Source organism: Falco rusticolus, chromosome 2, assembly GCF_015220075.1.
Source record: "Falco rusticolus isolate bFalRus1 chromosome 2, bFalRus1.pri, whole genome shotgun sequence".
Lineage (NCBI taxonomy): Eukaryota > Metazoa > Chordata > Aves > Falconiformes > Falconidae > Falco > Falco rusticolus.
Genome location: NC_051188.1, coordinates 4136935 through 4161428, shown reverse-complemented (window position 1 = coordinate 4161428; position 24494 = coordinate 4136935). Strand labels below are relative to the sequence as shown.

General features: G+C 44.9%; 1 protein-coding gene across 1 annotated transcript in view; it reads left to right on the top strand.

Annotated features, from left to right (window-relative positions):
• The first annotated feature begins 6485 nt into the window (after positions 1 to 6485).
• The window catches only part of PAK1 (p21 (RAC1) activated kinase 1), a 47151-nt gene continuing 29142 nt past the window's right edge, over positions 6486 to 24494 (top strand). The window contains 2 exon segments of the mRNA XM_037377598.1: positions 6486 to 6566; positions 22314 to 22524. Coding sequence (XP_037233495.1) covers positions 22335 to 22524 — 190 coding nt within the window. The 5' untranslated portion in view covers positions 6486 to 6566; positions 22314 to 22334.

The window sequence follows — 24494 nt, the reverse complement described above, 5'->3', positions numbered from 1 at the left end:
CGTGGATTTCTGTAACTAGCACAAGAGCAAGCAAGGTTGTGTTGGAGAGCTTTGTGCTGTTTCCTTCTCCACCTTTGTGTGTGTGAGCGGATTTCTGCAAAAATATTTCCTCTGATATCTCTTAGTAGAATTCTCTTGGGACCTGGAAGCGGTAACGGTTGTCCTGCAGGACAGATTATGCTCAAGCGATGCTGTCATTAGCCCGTCGCTTTGGATCGTTGCAGCTCCAGCCAACAGTGCTTTTGCTCGAGGCCGGGGGGTCACCTCCAGAAGTGTGGCTTGCTCTTCAGAAACTGCTCCAAGCCCATGAGGCTCCAGGGGGTCAGTGGTGTTCGTGACTTGATAATTAAATGATTTTCATCGACTCTGCAGGGCTCTGAGGAAATTGATAGAAATCTTTGTTTCCGTCACTACACAGAGCGTGACTTTGGAGCACTTTGTCTCGCTTGTGGAGTAGGAAGGTGTGGTTCACTCAGACTCGAGCTCTCTTTAAAATACATCTTCCTGCTTGAAGATCATGCTAAAAGGTAAGAGGAAGGGGGGAATTTCTACTTTCAGGGAATCCCGTGCAAAGTAGAATAGAGCAATAATAGAGCCCTTCTCTCCTTTCTCGAATCCCTGGAAGAACTTAAGAGAGTTGGAGGAAAAAAAACATGGATTTTTGGTGCTTCCATGTGACTGTAGACTGGGACCCATCCCTCCTTTGAGTTATGGTTGGTGCCTCCTGTGTCTGTGGATGCTAGTTATCAAGCTGGTGTTTGGAATCGTACACCTGCTAAATAGATCTGAAGCCACTTTTCACACTCCTTAACTTGATTTTTTTGCTACGGTCAGTCATCTTCAGACAAAGAGGCTGTTAGGCTTGAAGCTCGGTGCTGGGGTACAGCCCTCTCAAGTTCAAAAATACAATAACGCAGAATGACAGGTTTTGGAAGGTTGAACTCAGTTCTTGTGAACAGTGTTACAGAATGACATGGCTTTTGTAACTGGTTTAGGGGTCTGTAATCTCTTTAAATAAATCTCTTTTATCTTCTCACTTTCTGGATTAAAAGTTTGTGGATTTGTTTGCTCTGAAATCCTGAAGAGGCACAGTTCACATGGTAGTACAGTCCAACCAACTCAGTATTCTACTAAAGCAGATTCTTGCTCTGTAAGCAAAAATATTTTTTTCAGTCTTTGTTCCTAGAGGTGGCTGCTTTGATTTAAATGAACACCTTGAACAAACCATGAGTAGGGGTTGATCCCCCAGTCACATCTATCAAGTAGTGGCAGATTCTAACCCTATGTTCAGGAAGCTTTGTCTGGTGGAGAAGGTGCTGTCGTCCAGCCTGGAGAGCCTTATGGAGTTCCCAGCTCTGTAATGGGAACAGGGTGGACAAACGACTTGGATTTTGGATAGCTCAGCCTTACTCTGATACCTGAAATCTCACGTGGCGCTGTGAGCAAAAAGTCCTCTTTAAGTGACTTTCCAGTTCCGTGGTAACTGGGACCAAAACATTTTTTAAAAGAAATAGTGAAGAGGAAATCGTACTTGCTACCTACCAGTGACTCCCCACTCTTTACAGATCTGACGGTGGATGCCTTGTGGGTTTAACAGATGGTCCAAATGCATGTTAGTGCACGCAGATCATTTGGGTTCTCTGAGGTGCTGCGAGATGCCTCCAAGGCTCGGAAACAGAGTCTTGCACTGGACAAGAGCTGGGTGGACAGCGATTTGGTGATGGGAGCACAGAAATGTGCTAATCTTGCGCATGTTTTCTGGGCAGCCTTTTCAGAAGGGGTCAGAATTTGACCTCTTAAATACTGTGGCATTGGAAGCAGGGAAACCTTGTTTCCCAGATGATGATTTGGCTCTGTGTGGGCTGCAAGAATTGAAAGCATCAAGTAATGCAGCGATCAGATATTCAGCGAATGTCTTGCAGGCTGGCTTTCTGAAGGGACTCCTGGAAGAAAAAGCAGAGGACCAAACATCCTCTGCTCCAAATTTGTGGATTTTGGGAGGGAATAGGTCATTCAAGAATACTACTTTGCATCTCTCACTGACTCTCTCTCTCTGACTGCCTTAAACTCAGTCTATCCAAATCTTTTTTTCCAGGCTGGACAAAGAATTTGTAGTGCTTTCTCTTATCAAAAGTAGAAGGAAAAGGAATCCTATCCCTTACCAAAGATATGGACATTGCGTTAGAGGACTTGAACATACTGATAACAAAATATTAGTTCACCAGTCTGTCCTCTGAAATAAAACATGTCGAAAAAAATTGCTGTAACATTAGACTGAAACTTGGCAATTACGTTTGTGTGGCAATTTGATTCATTCTCCTAAAATACCCCTGGACAATATCCAACTGTAGCTGTGCCCTGATCCCAAGACCACGCTGCAGATGTCCTGAATGCTCAGATGGAAGCAGCAAGCTCTGGCAGCGTGTTCCGTGTGGTTGTTAGAAAGCTTTGAAATCTGGTTTGCTCTCAGAGGGCATTCCATTTGGGAAAGAGGAACTGATGGCATCCCAGTTTTAACTCTGGAAGAGGAGGAAAAAATAAAAAGCCTCAGAGACCCAAGCTTTTGTCTAGCCTGTGGAGCTGGGTGTCTTGTTCTGTCTTGCCAGCCTGCCTTCTCATTCAGGGCTCTCTGAGTGGTCGGTAACCACATTCCCTCTGCGAAAATCAAACTGCTGTCGATATGGCCTGTGAACCCTGGTCTCCCATGACCATCGTCCGTCACAGTTGTCTCCTCTCTTTGTCCTTTCACAGTCATCATTTGAAAAACTTTCCACTGCTTTTGCCTTAAAAAAAACTTTTGAAGTTAAGGGTCCCTTTTGTTTTACTGCCTATAAAGCATGCATGTTAATTACGGGACAATTGCTGTGTTAGCTGAGGTACTGCAGTCTTTCTGGGGGACTAAACCCTGCTCCAAGCAGGAGCAGTTCAGCTTCTCTCACTCAAACTCCCAGGGCCAGGGGTGAGGAATTCCCTAGGGTTTCTGCTCCGTGGTGACAGTGGTATCTTGTGTGGCTGCTGTTTATTACACTGTAAGTAATAGTTTAATGGACTTGCATGCAATAAATTGCTATTTCATGTTGGTGTGTGGTTTTCAGTAGTATGTCAGAGAATTACTTATGCCTTTTAATTTGCATCATTCAAGAAGGTAATATTTTAAGTATGTGATTGTAATATCAAGAGTTTATGAAGTGGAGGGCAGGCAGGCTTTTGCTTGCTCCAAAGATTTCCTGTCTAGAAAACATAAGTCATAAACATGACAACTATGGGATTTTTTTGGCTGCTTTTTTTCTCCCCCCCTCCCCCCTTTGAGTCAGGCTTCTTGCCTTCTCCTGCGTTTAGATCATCTTAAGAAAATGACCAGTTTCATGGTAAAACGCAAGCAGACCACCTAATCCGTGGAAGTCTTCTTGGAATTTGTTTTAAATTGGAACCTGTCTGGTCTCTTCAGCAGCCTGTGTGCTTAGTTTGACTCTTGCTCCAAAATGAGTCGTGTTTCAATCCCTGAAAGGCCTGCTTTCCATTGGATACCTTTGAAACTTTTTTCTTTTCTCTGTTTTTTTTTTTCTGTTGGTTGTCAGGGGGCTGCTGCGACTGCTACAGAGGCTGCACCGAATCCTTATGTATTGTGTCCCAGTTGCTGCCTTGATTTTTTATTTTTTTCACAGGGATCTGATCTGACTTACACCGTAGGTGTTGATCCTGTCATGTGCAAGCCCCTGCTGCATCCAGGGATCCAAATAAAGGATCCATGTAAGAACTGGATGCTGCAAACCCTGTGCTGTTGTCAGTGAAACTGGTGACTTCAGTTTGGGCAGGCGCCAGGTCCCCTGTTCAGAGCAGCAATACTGTATGAAGCCCTGGGCTTGTGGAATATGTGACCTGGCTGTTGGTTGGCTCCCTGCAGGATGGTCTGATTAGGTTGAACCTCAGGGGAAATGTTCAACTTAATTAAGGAAATAGTGACCAGATCAGAGTGTGGAACAGGGATGGGAAAGACCATCAACCGGTAGCAGACTGGTTTCTTGAGCATCCCTGCCATTAGATCTGGGCACAAAGGCACCGTGTGGACAGCAATTGGCTCTCAGACCTTGATGTGTCCTGGCTGTAAACCCATCCACCTTGCCCCAGGTCATGCTGGGGAAGTCAGTAGTTATTGTAGGGCTGTTCTAGAGGTATCTGTGGGAGAAGATGGCAATTTGGGAGGTGGTGCTGGAAAGACATTCTAGAAAAGCATCTATCTGTTGTTGGTGTTACTTACCTAATCACAAAAAACAGCAGCGAACCAAAGCTGGGGGATTATGCACAAGTTAAGTGACGTCCTGGATGCACCTGCTTTGTGGTTTTTTTGCTTTTAAAAGTATGGTTGGTTGGGCATTGAGTAGCTTTTGGAGATGTGTTTTTAGCCACTGCTTTTAAAATCAGCATGCTAAAACCCCTGTGGAATTGTGAGAGTTATATGCATATGCAAACAGGTATTGGTTGAATTCAATAATTATAAAATATAGCCTTGGAAACCTCATCTCAGATGTTGTCAGCAGGTCCTTCACATTTTGCCAATTTTCCAAAGCTGTCAGGTAGTGCTGTGTGGGAAGTGTTACGGGGCATTATGGGATAAATCCTGAAATCCTAATTCAGGCCAAACTCCCACTGTTTTCAGTGGGTGGCTTGCTGGCATTAAGGCCAAGTACCTCTTAGCTATCACAGGTGACCTTTCTATCTTTTTAAAGTCAAGGAGACTGAAAATTGATGCCTGTATCTTATAGCACAGATCAAACTGCAGGATTGCAGCCCTTAAAATTTATACATGTGCTTTGTGAACACGAAGTTAGTTAAATAAAAACATTTCCAGTAACTGTTCTTTAGATTCTCAGTAATGCTGGTGACGTGCCAGAGACCTGGAAACAGAAATGAGCTGGTGATTTAGAGCAGCATATAAAGATGACTCTCATCGTGTAGGGGAAATGCCAATGTTCTGAAAACTGTTTTTCATAAATGGAGAAAATACAACTGCTTTTATTTTAAAATGAAAACTTTAACTTCTTTCAAAATATCAGCACAAATTTATTAGATTTATTTGTTCAGATAATTTATTTTTTTTTTAAAAAATGTTTCTATGAAATGCCTGTAACTGTCAGAATATTGCTTTCCAGTAAGAGATACTGAATTGCATATATTTTAGATGTTAATAGTTTGGAAGTAGGTACCTGAGGTTCCTGTCACCATACAGTTGAGATCATATGTTGTTCTGGCCTCTTCTGGCTGTGCAAGAAAGAGGAAAGTGTTTGTGTTGGCAACATTCAACAAACCAAAACAATATCCCAACAGTAAAAAAAAGAAAAAGGCCCAAAAACTTTTTAAAAAATGTTGCTGTGTAAACCTTGTCTGGCAGAAAGTCTTCCCAGCTGAAATTAAGAGCTCCTTTCCTTCACCTCCATGGAGCACCATCATTAAAGTCTGCCTGAACCTGTCTTGGTGTCAGCCTTGAACTAAGGACTTGCTCAGCTGCGGTTGAGGCTCCAAAGCCCACGCTTTTTCTTCCTTCCCTGCTTCCTCTAAGGTGGTCTCTGCCTATCTGTACTTAAAGTTAGGGAGAGCTCTTCTGTCCCATCATCTGGGCTCCAAGGGGAAGGAAGGGTTTTGCCATCCTTCCTTGCCCCCCTTTACCCTCCCATCAGGGACTGCATACACAATTCTCTTTTTCTTTCTTTTTTTTTTTTTTTTTTTTTTTTTTTTTTTAAACTGAGGATGTGTTTCTTATGGCAACTGAAGTTGCAGAAGCACCTGAAAGGGATTTTTTTTCATGATGCCTGCGCTGTAACACGTGAATTGCCTTTCCTTGAAAGAGGTGATTGACTGATTGCAGGAGGGCAAAGCAAACAAGAAGTACTCACGCTTTCCCTGGCTCTTGTGTCTCCAAGATCATAAATGAGGTTTCTGTGAGAAGCAGAACAAGAGCTTGCATCTCTCAAGTATCAGGACTGTACTGCATATGTTAAAGCTCAAAATAAGGGTGTTCACTGATCCCAGCTCTTCCACTGTTTTTTGGGTTTTGTTTTGCTAAAGGTTGTCACTTATCACCTCTTGTAATTTTTCTTCATCACTGAACTGGGGCCATGGAGGCTGTTTGACTAAAACCACTTGCTTCAGATAAGTTGTTTGAGTGATGTTGCATATCTCTTTCCTTTAGAGCCTCCCTGCCACTCTGTGCGGCTTGTAATTGTGAAACTGGTGAGGTTGGCAGGAGCCTCAGTGGGTAGTTTAGTCCAGCTCCCCACTTACAGTGGTGGCAGCATGTTCAGAGGCACGCCCAGTGGGGTTTTGAGCACCCCCAAGGATGGAAACTCCATGATTTTTCTGGGCAACCCGTTCTGTATGTTTGGTTCTATCCCAGGAAAAAAGTTCTTGTTTCTGTTTTTTTGTTTTGTGTTTTGTTGTCGTGTCCGTCCCCCCAACTTCTTATGTTTAAGTGGAATTTCTTGTATTTCAGTTTGTGCCTATTGCCTCTTGTCCTGTTGCTGGATACCACCAAGAGGAGCCTGCTTCCATCTTCTTTACATCTCCATCAGGTATTTATGCATATTTACAAGATCCCCCTGAGCTTTTCCTTCTGCAGGCTGAACAGTCCCAGCTCTCAGCCTCTCCTCATATGTCGGATGCTGCAGTCCATTAATCATCTTCGTGGACCTTTGCTGGATTCTCTCCAGTCTGTCCATGTCTCTCTTGTACTGGGGAGGCAAGCACTTGACCCAGCTCTCCAGATGTGTCTCACTAGCTCCGAGCAGAGGGAAGGATCACCTCCCTTCACCTGCTGGCAGTGTCTTTCCTAATGCGGTCCAGATGCTGCCGACTTTCTCTGCTGCAAAGGCACTGTGGAGGCTCATGGTCAGTTTGATGTCCACCAGGACTCCCAGGTCTTTCTCCGCACAGCTGTTTCTCTGCTTCTTGGCTCCCATCTGTGCTGATGCCTGGGATTATTCCTCCCGAGCATCGAGCATCGGGGCTTTGCATTTTCCTTTGTTGAACTTCACAAGGTTGGTGTTGGCCTGTTTCTCCAGCCTGTCCAATATCCCTCCGAGTGGCAGCACACCCATCTGGTCTGTCAGCCACCCCTCCCAATACTGCTTCATCGTCAAGCTTCCTGAAAGTGCACTCTGTGCTATCACCCATAATCTTTCCTTTACGGAGAATCCAGAGCCCTTCGTGAAGTGTTTCAACAGTTCTGGAAAGTACGTTGCTGTTCGCTGGGAAAAATCAGACAGAGACGAGGTAGCTTCCCTAGCAGTAAAAGAACATTTAATACTGTGCCCTTGTAGTGAAGGAATTCATCATTATTATTTAAGACTTTAATTCCTTGGCTCTTTGATACTTCCTGCAATGCCAGCTCATGCCCTGTGCTAACACCATAGCAACCTTCTATAAGTGTCACTATATGACGTTGCTTGTTGGCCAAAAGCTGGACAAGGAATGCTTTCTAGGGTAGGATATCCACGGTGTCGGTAGGAAAAGTGCGGCAGTATGAGAGAAAAATCCTTTTGTTATTTAATAGTATTGCAGAGTGACGGTGGGTTGGGGTTTTTTCCTCCCCTAAACTGTGCCCCAGGGGAAATATGGGCATCAACTGAAATTTTCTCAATGCTTTATCTATATCCCCCTCCCCCAAAACCTCTACACCCTAGGCACACTCTAAACCTCTGGGCTAACAGATGGTGTTGAGAGGGGGAGGGAGGGGGAACAATTTGCATCTAAATAGCTGAAATAAAAAAGGGTCATGTCCCACAGACCAGCCCCACTCACCTGCTGTTTAAATCCCCCTGAGAACCAGGCAAACGCGCTTAGTTTTTTAACATCTGCGTCAGCTGTACTTACTCTCTGAAGCATTCTGCCCTAGAAAAGCTGCAAACCCACGTATCTTGCTGGCTGGGTTGTGTTCTGGCCCCAAACCCATGAACTCTTAAGGATTTGCTTCTTTGAATGTGGTTGACAGCTGTGTCACTTTTGTTCAGCCCTCCCATCAGAGTGACTGCTGCTGTTGGCTATTGTAATTAGTGCAAGCGCTAATGGTATAGAAAAGGTCCAAACCAAATATTACCTCTTCCATCAGCTTTATACTCACATGGCTGCATGGGTCTTCGGAGGTGCTTCTTGCTGTATGGTCCTGCGGCCTCACGCCACAATATTCTGCGCTGGGTTTGTGTGTGTAGGTGAGACGAGGTTTGGCCCTAGTGGCCACCAAGCTGCAGCGCGGCGGTGGTCCTGATCCTGCAGGTGTGCGGCGGTGGTCCTGATCCTGCAGGCCTGTGGCATGGTTCGGTGTTGGGTGGTGGTGCTTAGTCCTGCCTGCAGGCAAATCTAAGTTGCTTTGGCTTTCTGACTCTGTACTGTAGATATTTGCCAGGTTAAACTAAGACCTTGCTGCTCTGTGATGATTTTCTTCTGGAGTGTAAAGATCTAAAAGCTGTTACAACTGTTGGTTCTTTTGGGGGTGGGGAGAGGAAGAGAAACATTTACCCACCATCTCTACAGATTTACGGAGGCTGCCCTGGCTCTACGCCCTGTCCTAGCAGCAAGGAGTGAGCTTTTGTCTCTTCAGACAGACTTTCTCAAAGTGTTATGCTGTGGAAAGCCTGTAATGAAGAAAACCTTCCCACTTCATCATCATCACGTGGGCTATTGACACACTGAAACCATCCTACCTGATTTCCCAGTGGTATTTTAGGGATGCAGGCAGTGGAGGAGGCAAGAGAGCTTCACAGCTGAAGTTTAGTCTTACTACTAAATTCCAGGATGAGTGAAACCTTTTTCTACCCACCAGCTCCTTGGGCTTCTATGCTCAAATGCTAAAAACAAAGAATGTGAAGATAGTCCAAGTGGTTTAGGAACTTTATTAGTTTTGTCTGTTGGCACCTTTTCCACCTCCCAATGAGCCAGAGGCATTTGGAGTTCAAGTTTTGCAGACTTGAGGGCTCAGTAGGATAAGGAGTGGTGAAGGAGAGGGCTGGGGACCCACCGCTGCCTTCTGTGCGTTGACCTGGTAGAGTAAAACTTCTGCAGAGGGGGATTTTTATTTCTGGAGTTGGAAGATCTTGAATCTCTTTTTTTCTCCAGCACAAGTCTGAAGGGAAATTGTGAGGTTAACCTTTCTGAGCTGCCCGGCCCTCTCTCCCACAAGTGTCTTGGAAGAGGAAGTGGACTCAAGAAGCGGCATTGTTTACTTTTCTTGTTTAATTCCTAAGCATATGCCAATATAGTGAGTGGTAGTGGCTGAGTAACCTGTGTGCGTGAGGTCCACATGGAATTGGGCAACAACCCTGTTTATATGCCTCTGGGGAGTTGGTTTATTTATTTTTTAAATTAATACGAATTCCAGTTAGTAGAAACAAGATCTGGTGTGTGCATATGTACAGAAGTAACTAGGCAAGGCGTAATACCAAATAATACGAATTCAGAGCTGTCTATTGTGCTTTATAACTTTTTACAGCTCTTTTTTTTAATATTTTTTTTAAAGTATTTCATATCACTTGAGGATAATTATTATAGACTCCTAGGATGGTCGGGGTTGGAAGGGACCTTGCAGATCATCTGGTTCCAGTCCCCCTGCCCTGGGCAGGGCCCCCTCCCCCCAGCCCAGGCTGCTCCCAGCCCCGTCCAGCCTGGCCTTGAGCCCTGCCAGGGATGGGGCACCCACAGCTGCTCTGGGCAGCCTGGGCCAGCGCCTCGCCGCCCTCACGGGGAAGGGTTTCTTCCTCATGTCCAACCTAAATCTCCCCTCTCTCAGTTGAAAGCCATTCCCCCTTGTGCTATCACTGCATGCCCTTGTAAAAAGCCCCTCTCCAGCGTCCTTGTTGGCCCCTTCAGATAGGGGAAGGCTGCTCTAATGTCTCCCTGGACCCTTCTCTTCTCCAGGCTCAACAAGCCCAGCTCTCCCAGCCTGTCTCCATGGCAGTTGTTGTCTTCATATTTGTGCTTGGGACTGCCCCAGCCCATGTGCAGGACCTTGCACTTGGCCTCGTTGAACTCCATGAGGTTCACACAGGCCCACCTCTCCAGCCTGTCAGCGTCCCCCTGGGCCATCCCTTCCCTCCAGCCTGCCGACCCCACCGCACAGCTCGGGGTCATCGGAAACTCACTGAGGGGGCACCAGATCCCAGCATCCATATTGCCGACAAAGATGTTAAAACAGCACCAGTCCCAGCACTGAGCCCTGGGGAATGCCACTTGTCACTGGTCTCCACCGGTATTTTAGAAATGATTTTATGAATGGTCATATGGTGCATACGCGCTGTCTGGGAGTAAGCAAGATGAGTTACTTGGGTGGTGCAAATGATATGCACACACGTGTGTATATGTGTGTACATACACATGTACATATGTACGTGCTCTCTACTGTACTGCACGCTCTGCCTCTGCCCTGCTCCTTCTGCCCCCTCCCCATGGGCCCCAGTGGGGTGCTATGTGCAGGTAACTGGTGCTGGCAGCTGCGCTGGCTTGTGCTGCTGCTGTCTTCTATGGATAAAATGCTTGTTATGCAGCAGGGCCCCACCGAGCGTGTGAGAGCAAATCCAGAAATGAAAGATGTTTTTTGAAATCAATTTTTTTTTAAATAAAAAAGATGTAAATTGCACCTCTTCTACAGCTGCACATGTTACTTTTCGACAAGGGAGGCAAAGGGTGGAAATATGAGGAAATAAGAGGTGCCCTTTGACATGACATTTGCAGGTAGTGGGGCAAAGAATGGGGAAACTGTGTTTATTGGCCTCAGGTGTATACTGCTTTTATTTTCTTGGTTTTCTTTTAGTTTTTGTTGTTTGTTGTTTTTTTTTTTTTAAACTGGCTTAGCAAGTGGCTGATTGGCATTGGGCAATTTTATTTCTCTGTCTTCCTGAGCTCTCCAACTGGGAGAGGAACTTGTGTACAGAAAGAACCATTCCAGTAGTCTACAGTGTTTTTTCAATCACTTTCTGTGTGTGGAACTGAAAGATTAAAAGAAAGATGTGCAGGGTTGGAACCGTGCCTAAAGCAATCCTCAGGGATAACAGGATTATTTTGACTGATTTTTTTAATTAAAATAGAATGCTAAATAGATTGTTTTGAGTATACATTCAGCTCTGGATTGTTGTTATTGGCCTAATTGCCTCCCAAATTAGAGATACCAATATTCAAATTCACTCTATCCCTCAGAGGACACTGACATTAAGTGTGAGTGTGAAATGCTATGTAAATGATATACAGGCAGGCAAGGCAGAAAATGGTCTTTAAAGACGTTAGCCTAAACTTCGGTTTTCTCTTTACCTGCTGTGTCTTGACAGACAGGATGATGAATTTATATTTTTCTGTATTTATTTATTTATTTATCTGTCCTGACAGGTCTTTCAAATGCTTAGAAATGTAGTCTGAGAAAAATGCCAGTAATCTCAGCCTTTGAGGAAGCAGCAGTTAACGAATCTCCAAGGAAATATCCAGAACACAGATGTTCCATGGGGGAGAGCAGGTTAGGAGCCAGCAGAGAGGGGCTGGAGACAGTATATCATCTTGAGTCTTAGACAGAAGCTGTCTGTGGATTTTGAAATGACAGACTTGTGGGCTGATCTGCTCGGGGCTGCTTTTTGAGAGCCCATTTCAAAAAGTAATGATTTGGCATCTGACCACTTCTTTTTGAGATGTCTAGGTTCAGCTTTGTCAGAAACAAAGCATTAGGTATTTCCAGATTTTTAATTGTATTAAGGGTTGAAACCCTCAGGGGAAGTTTCACCTATGGGGATGTATATTCACACCATGATAGAAGAATATATTTTAGTTTAAAGAATATATGTTAGGCTCAAATCCAACTTCTGTTTTTAAAGCTAAAAGGGACGAAGCATAATGGCAGGCCACAAATTTGAATGTCTGTTTTAGATTTTAATAGAGCAACAGAGAATGATAAAACTTGGACGCTTTTGTTGAAGAGGACTACTTTATCCTCAGATAAAACTAGATAGATACTGAAGAGTATTCACAGAAAAACAAGTTATTTTGAGCCCAAAGTAACTTTCCTTAAAAATAAAAGCAGCCAAATGTGCATATCTCAGGTGGCTGTGAATCAGCACCTGCAAATACCAGCGGTATGAGAATAACTAGGAATGGAGGGAAACTCAGCTCGAAGGATGCGGCTGGAAAGAAAGAGTGGAGGAAGCAACCTCATACTTGCAAAGGAGACAGTTCACTTAAGCCACCAGGTCATGGTCTGTTTTGGAATGATTTGCAGGATGCCCTTTCTTGCAGCCAGTGTGTTTCACTTCACCACGTCGCTCTGTGAGGAGTGTAAGAACAGGCAAGGGGGAGTTAGTGTGGGTTGTGCTGCAGTGGGTGTACAAATGTGAGCCTCAGCAAAGATGGAGGCAGCACTTACGTGAGGCAGGTTGTAAATGCCGTGAAGTGGCTGGGGCAAAATTGGTTTGGGAAGCGCAGCCCCATGCATTCCTCCTGGGGATGCTCGGAGACCAATGCTCTGAAATTTCTTGTGGGCTGTGAAACAGCCGTTTCCAAAACTGACTGCCCTGTTTGTATCAGATTTATAGCGAACAGAGCTGTTACTGCAAAGGCGAGAGGTGGAATTATAGTGTGCTAGCTGCAGAATGTAAAATAACTCCTTTTATACTCTCTTGCCTTTGATTTACAACAGGAGAGAGAGGGCTTGTGGGCAGGTAACCTGGGGTGGATGCTGAAATGAGAATTGGCTTGACAGCCTGAACGCTGAGGAAGCTTTGGGGTTATGGGTAGCTAGCAGGAACCTCTACAAGAGTGTGCTGGCAGTGAATGTCCTTGAATCTTAATTATTGGAATTAAAGTATGATCAGAAAACTGTGCATCTTGATCTGCTGCATGCTGTGCTCTCCCAGGGAGGCTAATTCACATGCTGATGACCCTCAGCTACTTCCTGCTAAGGACTTCAGCAAGGTGACTTCCAGCAGTGGGAGGGAATTCTGTGCTGAACAAAAATACCTTGACTCAGACAGCTTCCTAGAATGCCAGTTTTTGGTTGTCTTCATTTTGGAAATCTGGTGAGTTTTGGCTAGCACTTAGAAAAGGTACAGCAGAGCTGCTTGGCTGCTCAGTACTGACCATAGCATTTTTAGCATTTTAAGTGCAGAGGGAGTATGCAACCAACCTGACAAAGCATTTGAGATGAATAAAACATGCATCCTGGCAATCCATCCATCAGTGAAATCTGAATTCTGCTGAATTTGCAGTTCATATTGTTGCTAATTTTATGATGTAGATGCTTGTCCACAGGGAATTGGATTGAAAGAGGCAAATCACTTGCTGCAGATGCTGACAGGGCTGTGCACAGGAGCTCCACCAGCCTCTGCTGGATTGGGTTTTGTTGCTGCATCCAATGGTGCTGCTTCACGAGGAAGAATGAGTTTTGAATATGTAGCAATGAAGATCCGTGTGTCTTCTTAAAGCCACTTAGGTAATCGTAGCAAGAATGCAGGCTAAGAAGATCCATGCCCCAGAAAGACTTGCACAAAGATATTGAGGAAAACCTTGCCTACTATTTCTGCTCCTGTTATTAACTTCTACTTGTAATTACACAGTGCCTTAAAATGGGCCTGCTACAGTAGTAAGTGATGTTCTTATGTTTCCTTTTATTCAGGGGAGTAAAAATAGTTCGCTTGGTTCATGGGCTTTATTTAACTGAGCACTAATGCAGAGTTGTGTCGCAATATATTGCAGAAACAGCAGTTCCTTTGTACCAGTCCTATAGAGCTTTCTTCTCTCAACTGGCAAACAGTAAGTACGATTGGGATCTGAATAAATGATGCGATAAAAGGCCTGATGGTACCTCCTAAAAACTAACTGCTGCTCGTTAAATTAAATGATGATGATGATTCTTAATGGACTCGTGAATGCTCTGCAGCCCATTTGGGTACAAGTAAGGAAGTCTAGGAACACCAGACCCTTGCCACAGTATACTTACTGCACTTACTTCTGTACGTACTGGGATTATAAAGTAGGTACAAAAGGTGTTTTGCTAGATAGCATGTAATTATAAACACAGAGCTGATGCTCTACTAGCAAGGAGGGCTCCTCTGTGAAAGCTCAGTTAGGTGGAAACCCAAAGCTACCATAGGCTTTTTCACTTTTCCTTTGAAATGAACTGCTTTTGGAGCATCACATGTATCATAATTGAAGAAGTAATCGTAAACTTGAAGCAGATTTATGTGCAGCTCTCAAATTGTCTTTACTGATGCTAAATTAGCTCTTTCAGTTCTGGGTATTTGACTGTGCTCTCCTTGCCTCTTAAAACAGTTTGTCTACAAAAAGCTCCTGTTTGATGCAGAGCTTATTTTGTCTTGGGAGAATTTTTCTTTCTTCCTCTTTCCCCAACTTTGAAGAAGAACCAAAACTCTAACAAAGCAATGTGAAACCGAAGCAATTTTTGCGATTTCATTTAATTGAAAACTTCTGCCATTATGAAAATCCTGGCTAGCAATTAAGGGAATGTGACAGCTCTGCCAGTCGTTACATAAATACTACAGAGCACAGGGCTTCCTACTGTCATTAGCTGCAGGGAACACAATGGAGCTATACACAGGAGCGAGCTCTACTCTCGTAATAAATGTTTGCATTTCCAATTAGCGCTGAACTGTTGTGGCATTTCCCCCTCAGTCTAATTGAGGCTCTTGGATGGCTTCACCCACGAATGATGCTTGCGTTGTCTCCTTGCTTTTTAGTTTCCCAGTGAGAAAAGAGATGAACTCCCAACTCCTAAGACCAGCGGTTTCCTCTTCGCACATCTCTGTCTCGGTGTCTCTTCTCCTTAGAAAAACTCACCTTTTACAGATTAATGCAAACTTTCTGCTCTTTACATACTGTGGCTTTTTGCTAACCGCTGCATTATGGTGTCCTCTGTGTGGGGGATATTGTTGGCTTGACCTGACAATTTTCTAGTTTTCTGACGTATTTCTTACCCCCCACCCCCATTGCTAAATGTCAGATGGTAGATCTGCATTTAACGAGGTGTGGTTTTTGTAAATACCTACGTGTATTTAAAACACGAATACGTTGTACTAGGAATTAATCCACATTAGGGGATAGCAGGGCTTAGTCTGAGCCCAGTGCTCTATGTTCATCTTCTGGACAGGAAACTTTTGGATGGAAAAATGATTAATGATTCAGCTGCTTTCAGTTACCACTGCTGCTAATGTGCAGTTTGGACTTAGAGCCAAGTAACTTCGGTGGTGAGTAGCTGGGGTGTGTTTAACTGCGTGTGTTAATATATTTTTTTTATGCTACATCTAGTCATTTCCTCCGGAACACAGATTTCCTCCAGGAAACGTGCTTATATGGGCTTTGGGTATGCTTTAACATGAGGCCTTTATTTTTCCCACCCTGCTAAGCAAGCTCCAACTCTAGTCGCTACTTTGACTTGTGTGGTTGCAGCTCTCTGCCTTCCTGCAAGGAAAAGTGGAACTGAAGCCAAGGCTGCTCTGTACTGTGCTGGAAAAGGGAGCCTGTCCTGACATCTGCAACGGGGAACTTGCGTGTTAAGGCATGTAGCTGGGGGAGGGGAGATGGTACTTCTGGAGATGAAGAAACAAGGAGGATGACTTGTGGACTGAGAGCTTTTTAAAATGATACTCTTGGTTCCTTCTGTCTCAGCTCAGATTTTCTTCTTTTTTTAAACACGGGAGCAATTTATTTCTCTCAGGCGGTTTAAAAACTGTTGGAATGGGGTAAGTGCTCAAAATGAGCAGGCTGCTGCCCAGGGAGAGGAACAGCCAGAGCTAGTCTCTGCAGCTCTCAAAGCATGAGCTACCCACCCAGAACACAAGGTGAGTTCACCCTGCGCTCCAGGTACTTGTGCATAGCTGGCATTGATGGTGACATGGTTATTTGGCAGTTAGTGGTGAAACAAGCAAAGCTAAGGCGAAACATGGCAATGTAACTGGCATCGCCCCTCTGCAGTTTTGGATTCGAGCCTAAGCTGGTGGAAAGGGCTTGACCTGCCTGGGTGCTACTGAAACCCTCTCTGTGTCTGGGTTACTGGCAGAGCAGTCATGCATGTGGCCACACCGTGGAAGCCGGCGAAAGCTGGGCCTTGATTATTTAAATTTTTAAAAAAAAAAAAATCCAGAAAGAAGCTTAACTGGAGTGAAAGGAGAACTCTGCGCTGTTGCTAGGAATCAAGCGGTTATAATTAGTCTCTTCTTCTTTAGAAGCATATCTGTGCAGTATGATGGGTTAGTGTGTATATCTGTCCAGGAAGAGATTTTACAGCTCTCCTGCCCAGAAGCAGCGCCCACTGTGCTGGTGTCCCTGTCTTCCTGCAAACTATGGGCTTGGGAATCCCACCCAGCAGTTTAGCTCAAACAGGTAGGGTCATATTAAAGGTTGTTTTTTTTTTTTTTTTTTTTTTTTTAAAAGGACCCTCAAGTCTCCGTGACTTGGAATTTTAAAAGCCACCAGTCTGCCAGCATTGCTGTTGGGTTGTAACTGGTCAGTCATCCTGGGTGTCTAGCACTATGAAATAAGGCTGGCAGTGGGGCAAGAGGGCAACCAGGAGGTGGCCGCCTGCCATGAGTGTCTCCTTTCCCCCTCCTCACACCCACCCACTCTGGCTGTAGCAGTGGGTACGTTCGCTTATAAACTTATTTTTAGTGATTATTGTTTTATTTCATTTAGCGGTTTCATCTGTGTCTTGAGGTGTTGGCAGCACCTGCAGGGGTCTAACAGGTAAATTCTAAAGGTAGATGAACAAACATTGCTGTTTCATGTATTACATGAAAACCTGGGTGCTTTTTTTTAATTCACATGTAAATGTGGGGTCTGGGCAGATGCACTGATAGCCCTTGACTTTTTTTTTTGTTGTTTAATTGGCACACTTGCTCAGCACTCAGATGTGGGCTAACTGGCTGGGGAGACAGCTAGATGCTACAGTTTCTGTTTTGTTTTGTTTTTTTTAATCACCTCTAAATGTGACAATCAGTCTGTCCTCCCTCAGGGTGTGTGTATTGTTGCTGCCCTTTTCCATGACAGCATGTGTCCCAGATCCCATCTGCTGTCGGGAGGAGGAAAAGGACACCTCTTGCCTTTTTTTCAGGTGGAACACGTTTCCTTCAGTGTGAGACTGTGTTTGAGACTTAGTCCCACATAAAGTAATAAAGAAAAAATGAAGGGGTGTCTTTTCATCCTATGTCAAAACCTAGCTGGTAAAGTCTGCTGTTAATTTTCTGCTGGGATTTGGATGAAAGCGTGACACACGGGGCGGGAATCTGCTGCTTGCAATGTGTTTGAGCAGAGCAGGGGACGCCTGTGCTCCTGCCTGCTGAGGTGGTACAAGGGGGAAGAAGGAGATTTTAACCGTGTGTTTGCACAGGCAATCTCTAGCCACGGGGTGGAAGGGTGCAGGGATACTGGTGTGGAGGTAAAACCGCTGTTCTAATTGGGATCGCCTCAATTAAAAGTCAGGACTCCTGCATTTTTTTGTGGGCAAGACACACTTTCCTCACCCTGGCAACAACAGAAAAATAGCATCTTGGAAAAACGTGAGATTCCCTTCTGGTAGTAGGCAGAGAGGGATAAACAGTTGCTGAGCATCTCTCTCCCCCCTTTTCTTGTTTAATATACTTTATTCATCTGTAAGTTGTAGTGAGTAACTTACAGCTACTGTCTTGCCAGACTGCATGAATTATAGATGGCTCTTTTATGAGTTTTCGTGTTGACTCCAGCAATTAGTATGCATTGGACATGGTTATCTTTATGGCATCTACTGTAGCGTAGGTTTCAGCTCCTCTGACTTTTTAATTGCTTTCTGTTTTAGCAATCAGTCATCTGCCTGTCTTGCTAAGGAATGCAAAGAAAACACAACTAGCTTGATAGAAACTTAAGAGTTCAGCATGGAGCAGCAGCTTTGAAATGATGTGGTTTAGCAGAAGGAAAAAGTACATAAATAGAGTATCTTTGTTCTCTTTCTCTCTCTTCCCCCCCCCCCCTTTGGTGTGTGCGTTACAGTAGTGCTGGAAGGCTCTGCGCATGTTGAGGTCCCGCTCTGCTAGATAAACGGCTCAGGAACCTGCACCTGTATTACAGGAAAACAGATCAGCAGACCTGCATGGATCTTTGAACTCTCAGACGCAGCTGTTGGCACCTGTGGGTGCCGCCTCCTGCTCAGTGCCTCCGCTTGCTCTGTCTTGAGCTGCCAAGTGGTTTCCTGAGCCTCTCGTCCCCTTGTGTGTGGTTGTCTGCCACTCCTTCCTGGCTGCAGAAGTGTTCCAGAGGTGTGAAAGGAGCGTTTGTCAGGTCTGCTGGTGAGGCCGGGGTAATCTAATTTAGCTAATGGCTTTCAAAAACTGATGGGGAGAGGGGCAGGGAGCATTTGAAGGCCACTGTAATTTGACGTATGGCAGTTGCAGGTTACGGTACCTAATAAAACTTTTCATAAGTCCTGTGTGCTGAGACCACTCAAACTTTCAGTTCAGGACTCCCAAATGGCTGCAGAAATAATAGTCCTACATCATGGCTATGCCTTCCTAGTGGTGTCTGTGGGGTTTGGTTTGAGTGCTGCTATTTTAATATATAGTAGTGGAGAATAATTGTGTCTGCAGCTAAAATGCATTCCCTCCTCTGACTCCAGCTGAAAAGTTCACGTGCTGTTTCATTGCTTCCGCAGCTCACTTAATCGTGCCGTGGAAACATAAGATGACTTTCTCCAAGCAGAGTTGTGCTGGTGTGAAGGGAGTAACTCGGTCCGGTGACGCTTTGCATTCCTGTTGGGATGGATCACGCCGAGTGACTCAACCTCCGTGGCGGAGCGCTGATGTTCCGCTGGCTGGGGAAGCACTTGCCTGGTGCTTTGAATTTGAGCAGAGCCCTGCACAAGGGGGGTGGTTTAAAGCCTGCTTACATGTGAATCGGCAGGAGATTATTTTAGGAAGAGGAGAATTTGTACAGTCAGCTAGGCTATGGTGAGGGAGGCGGCCACCCCCGTAAACTCTCGCTATGGCTCTGTGTTCCAGGCTCTCAGCTCTGCTGTAAAGCCCTGGAGAGGTGGCCGTAATTCTGCCAGAACGGGGTTTCATCCACATACTTTGAAGACAACACAAGTTTAAAGTATAATGATGCTGAGTTTGGGGATAGACTGTGTCACTGTATCACAGTGGAAGGTCTCATGTAAACAGATTTTTGGCTTTCCCTTTAAATATGTAGTGGGAAAAGGTACTTGGGAACCTTGTAGGATAGTGCTGCTATTACAGGGGATAACTTCTGTAGAATCAGTCTCTTAATTTTGTGGCTTGAAGGATTTCTCTCACTCCCATCTCCAAACATTAAGTAGCTCTTGTAACTCCAAATGTAAGACTTTGATGAGGAGAAAGATCTGAGAGCTCGAGCAATGAAGAAGAAAGGAGAGGGTGAACTAGAGGCTTTGCCCACGTGACAGTTGCAGTTATCAAATAGTTGTAAAACAATACTGTTTGTTTGTTAAACCATGTAAGTTCTCAGCAGTTACTTGCTCATTCAGGGAATAATGTTAAGATAAACAAGAGCTTGTACTGCCAGTGTTTCTAGCCCTGTGGTAAAACTGTATTGTGTGCTCTCCTTTCCGACTGAGGGATTTTGAAAAACCCTCTGATATTGAAGATGTGAGCAGATGTCCCTGAGGTTTTGCACTGGTGGAACTGAAAGTGAGGATGCTTGACATCCAGGGGTTTGTCTTATGTTTTCATGCTGCCTTGGTTTTTGTTTGTTTCTTTCTTTCTTTCTTATGTTACTCTTTCCCCAACATTAGGCCAGTCTCTGCCTGTAATCTGGGTGGTGGCGATGGGTGTCTTCTCCCTTCTTTTTCTCCAGCCTGCATTGCTGCTCTCTTCTCTTCCTTGTACTGCCCTTCGGTCTGATGTTGCCTCCATTCCCCAATACAGGAAACTTGACTCTGTTCCCTGCTTAGCCCTGTGCCTCTGACAGCAGGTAGCAAGGACTGATTCTCACCTACTCGCATCTCTGCTTGGTGGGAGAGGGACCCAGCAGTGAGGCAGTCTCCCCTGCCATCTCAGCCATGCCTGTGGCTCCAGGGAGACTGGCTGGTGGGGGAATCTTTGGGTGCACCTTTATTCAAACCCTTGGGGGGGGGCGGTGCAGGGTAAACCAGGGTGTTAGAGCTGCAAATGCGGTGCCTGCTCCTGGGGTGGGCTGTTTGGCAGGTGCAGAGCTGCGAACATTCATTTTCCTTCTGTTTCCTTATTTGCGGCATATTCCTAGCACCCTCCCAGCAATTTGTGTTCTTGTGGTTAAATAAGCATCAATGCAAAGAATGCAGCTCTTACGTGGCACTTCGGCTTATGTTTCACATGTTTTAGTGGTGCCAGTTCAGCACCAACTGCTGCCACTGCGATGTGCAAAGCCTGTCAGTAAGGCCTCCATATCTTCGTGTCGCACAAAGTTATGTGCGCAGCAGTGGCTGCCAAGTTTACCGGTTGGGTTTTAGTTTGGGCTTTTGTTTTCCCCTCTGCTTAAACAAGGAGAGTAGTTGTTTGCACCGTTTCACGGCTGGCACTTCTGCTGTTGCTGAGTTCTGCTCCGTTTTGTGCTGGAGAATGGCATGAGGCTAAAGCATGAGCGATGGGCGATGCACGGGGCATGTGCCAAAACACGCCCAGATAAACGCACAGCAAATTTCCCCCTACCCCTCCTGAATGCCCAGGCTGTCCCACCGTTAAATCAATACTCCACATGCAAGTCTGTCATTTAAAGTTCCAGTGCATAGTTGTGTTGGGAGGAAGCAGGGCTGGGCTCAAACCTCTTCCGAAGCTCCCTGTGTGTGAAGGCTTGTCCCAAAGCCTTACGGGCTGCGCAGTGCTGCCAGCCCTCCCGGTGCAGAGCAAGTGTGAAGAAACTGGGAAGCAAACAAGTGGACAAGAAGGTGGAGCTGCAGACCAGCGACAGCTTCGTGGGTGACAGCTGGGGAACCGCTGCTTTCAGCAAAGCCTTAACACATCGCTGCTGAGTGCCTTCTGCAGGCGTCCTTTGCCTGCCTTAGCTCCCTGCAGCTTTAAGAGCAGCGTGCCCTGGGTCTGCATCTTGCCAGTTAGGCTGAGCGTCAGTAGCTTGGCCAAAGAAGACTTTAAAGGCTGGCTGGGTGGTGTGTGGTCATAGAACTGTGGTATGGTTGTGGGATCTCTTTGGGGTATGACCCAGTGCGGTTCCTCTAAGTCCATCCTGTGGAAAAGTAGCTCCCTGGAAGCTAGCAGTGACCTCGGCTTTGTAACTGGACTTCTCACTTGCGGCTTGCTCTCCACTTTTGACTTTCTGCTACCCAGTAACGAGCAAAGCATCTTCCCTTACTGTTTGTGAAATCTGTAAAGCTGTTGCACTGCATTTCCCACCCGAACAGAAACTGTTCCTGCTTTGGTCTTTGTTCTGCAGTTAACTCCCAACTTTCTTTTGAGAACATAATGCAAACAAATTCCAGTTTCCAGAAGGATCTCACTGCAGCCAGGCTGTGTCTGGAGTAATGCTGATCTCATTTGGGTGGAACAAACGAGTTGTTGCAGAATAATCTATTACCCTGTTCCAAAGCTTCCGTCTTCAAATCCGCACAGCAGGGATTATTTACTTAAGGATTTGTGTGTGTGTTGGGGATCTAGTTTTGTTTGACCCTTCCAACAGAACAAAATGCAGCCAGCTTCCCGGCGGTTTGAACTGCGCCTGAAGCGTGCCGCTATTGCAGAAAGGCCAGGGCGGCTCGGGATCAGCGAGGGTCATGGCACTGCATCCGAGGTGACGTGGTGCGGCTCTGTGGCTTCCTGCCTGTTGCTGCCTCCCAACCAGTTCAGCAGCCTTTTAGCAAAGGAGCCCGAGCGGCTCCATCGGAACTCATGGAGTGCAAACTTCAGCCTCTCCATGTCGTGCTGTGTTGGAGACCAATATGAACCTCTTGATGTAGTTTTTGGTGGAACTAGTATGGTTCTGAGAGGCTTTATGAGCTTGGCAACTTGTTGGCTCCTCTTGGGCATCCCTGCTCTTCGCTACCTTGTATTAATCATCTGGCTCCCTGCCCTGCACTTACTATCCATGGTTTGCTTGAGAACTGGCTGTATCTTGAAAGAAGCTTTTCCTAATGATCAATAACTGAAATGCTTGATCATAGTCACGTTAACAGAAAAAAATTTGGAACTTGAGTAGAATTTGTTGTGCTGACACCGAGTTTGTGTAGATCCGAGGCTACAGGCTGGTCTGCAAATACCTGCTGGTGATTCATTTGGCAGTGTGAAATTCCAGTTTACAAAAAATAAACCAACAAGCCTTCTTATTTCTTTTCTTTTTCCTGTTTTTAGTAACGGCCTCCCCAGCTGAAGATGTCTAACAATGGAGTTGAAATGGAAGACAAACCGCCCGCACCTCCAATGAGAAATACCAGCACTATGATTGGATCAGGAAGCAAAGATGCTGGGACTTTAAACCACGGCTCAAAACCTTTGCCTCCCAACCCAGAAGAAAAGAAAAGGAAGGACCGATTTTACCGATCTATTTTACCAGGAGATAAAAGTGCGGTATTTTGCCTCCTCTTATAAAACTTCTGTCTGAATGTTGCTCCGAATGACCTTAATTGAGCACCTGATGCTTAGTTGTGGTTTAGGTTTTAGAAAATGTTGTGTGTTTGTTTCCTGTACAACTGTCTTGGTCATTTTGGGGTACATAAGGTGCTGGCTGTAGGTCTGTTTTTTTTCTAATGAATATTCCTGCCACATTTAATCCACCCTGCGTGCTCTGTTTCATGCCTTCCCCCCACCCCCCTTAAATTGTGATAACAGTGCCCCTGAAGACTGGGACTAGCTGTGCCACTTCCCAGACTGACTTGTCCTTAATGATCTTGAAAATCAGAAATTTTTGTACCAATTACGAGCTGGCCAATTAAAGTTGGCATCGGCAATTGCTTTGTGGAGAGCAGAGGGAGGTCTTGTTTGATTTGTTGCTTTAAACAGCAAATAATTTGAGTTAAGCATGACTAACAGGCCATCTCCTGCTAAGCCTGTCATATGTTACTGCGTGGTCATTTAGTCTGTTTTAGTGTTTGGGTCAGGCATTGTCTACTTGCCATGAAGAATAATCCGTTACTGCAAATTTTTGCACATTTTGTGTGAACTGTTGGAATTTTCTGATGTTACAGGGATTGTAACAGATGGAAATGGAGATAGGAACTGTGAACTTTACATGAAATGCTAATTTTTAAGATCCAGGATATTTAAAAATCCTCTCTCTTGCGAACCTTTTGAAGTGATAAAAGAAGAAAACCACCTCCATCCCCTAATATATGCTGGTTTCTTTTTATATCTGACCTATTTTTTGGAGTTCCTCTTTCTAATACATCAGCTTTTTTGTAGAATCTGCATTGCAATGGTATTTGGACACTGGGTAACTAAATCAAGCCCTTGGTATCTTCAGCTTCCTGGGCTTCAGGAAGGAGGCTGCCTCCTTAATTGTTAGTGAAAAGATTAATGGGAGTGATGGTTTTTCTTAGCTAAATAAGCAAAATGTAGGTTTATTTTCTACAAAATACAGCAGCATTCATTATTATTTTTATTATTGTTGTTGTTATTATTATCTAATACCTTCAGCAACTTGGATTTGTTTTACGAATGTAGATTTTTGAATCTGCAGTCCAGAAAGCCATGAACTCAATGTTAAAAGTTTGCCAGATCCTGCTTAGAACTTGTCATTATGAGTATTAATCCTAAAAAGCTGCAGGAATTTTTTTGTTGGCTTACTTAGGGGAGTGGGGTTTTTAAATCTCTAGGCTCAACAGTTGCAGAGAACAAAGAAATCACCTGAAATTTATAGGCAAGTGAAATACAACCTGAAATGCTAGTTTGAACTAAAACTTGGATTTTAAAGGAGAGCTGCAAAAGTGAACGGTTTGGGTGAAATCAGCAGACAGACTGCCGCTGATCTGAAGATGCCTGTGTTCGCTGAAGATTGGCCAATGTGACAGATGCTTCGAGGCATGAGAGATTTTTGTTTAGCCAAGCCCAGCAGAGCCTTCTGTTGCAATACACCTGCCCAAACAAGAATGGTTGCTTCTGTCCTCTAATTCCTGTCAAGAAAAAATACCTATAACGCTGTCACCTTCACTTCAGATTGGTTGATTTTCCTCTCAGGAAAGCTTCTAATCCATCATGACAACTGAATTCCTAGTGCCTCCTGCTGCTTAAGCGTTAATGAAATTCCCAGGTGTTCAGATACCTCTCTTTGGGTTGTGCCTGAGATAATTTGAGTGTTCTTAGTTTGACTGGACTAAGAGGCGAGTTGGTTTCCATTTAGTTAGAGGAATAGAATTCTGGGCAAGTCCAAGACCTCTGGATCTTCATCCAGGGAAGCCAGTGATTTGCATTTAACCTCTGCTGGGGTTGTAAAGAGCCTGTGAAGATCTGAAATGCTTGGTGGTTAATTTGGCCAGCAAACATGGACGTGGGCTTTTATGCTGTAGCCTGAGAGCTGTTGAAGTCAATGCTGTCAAT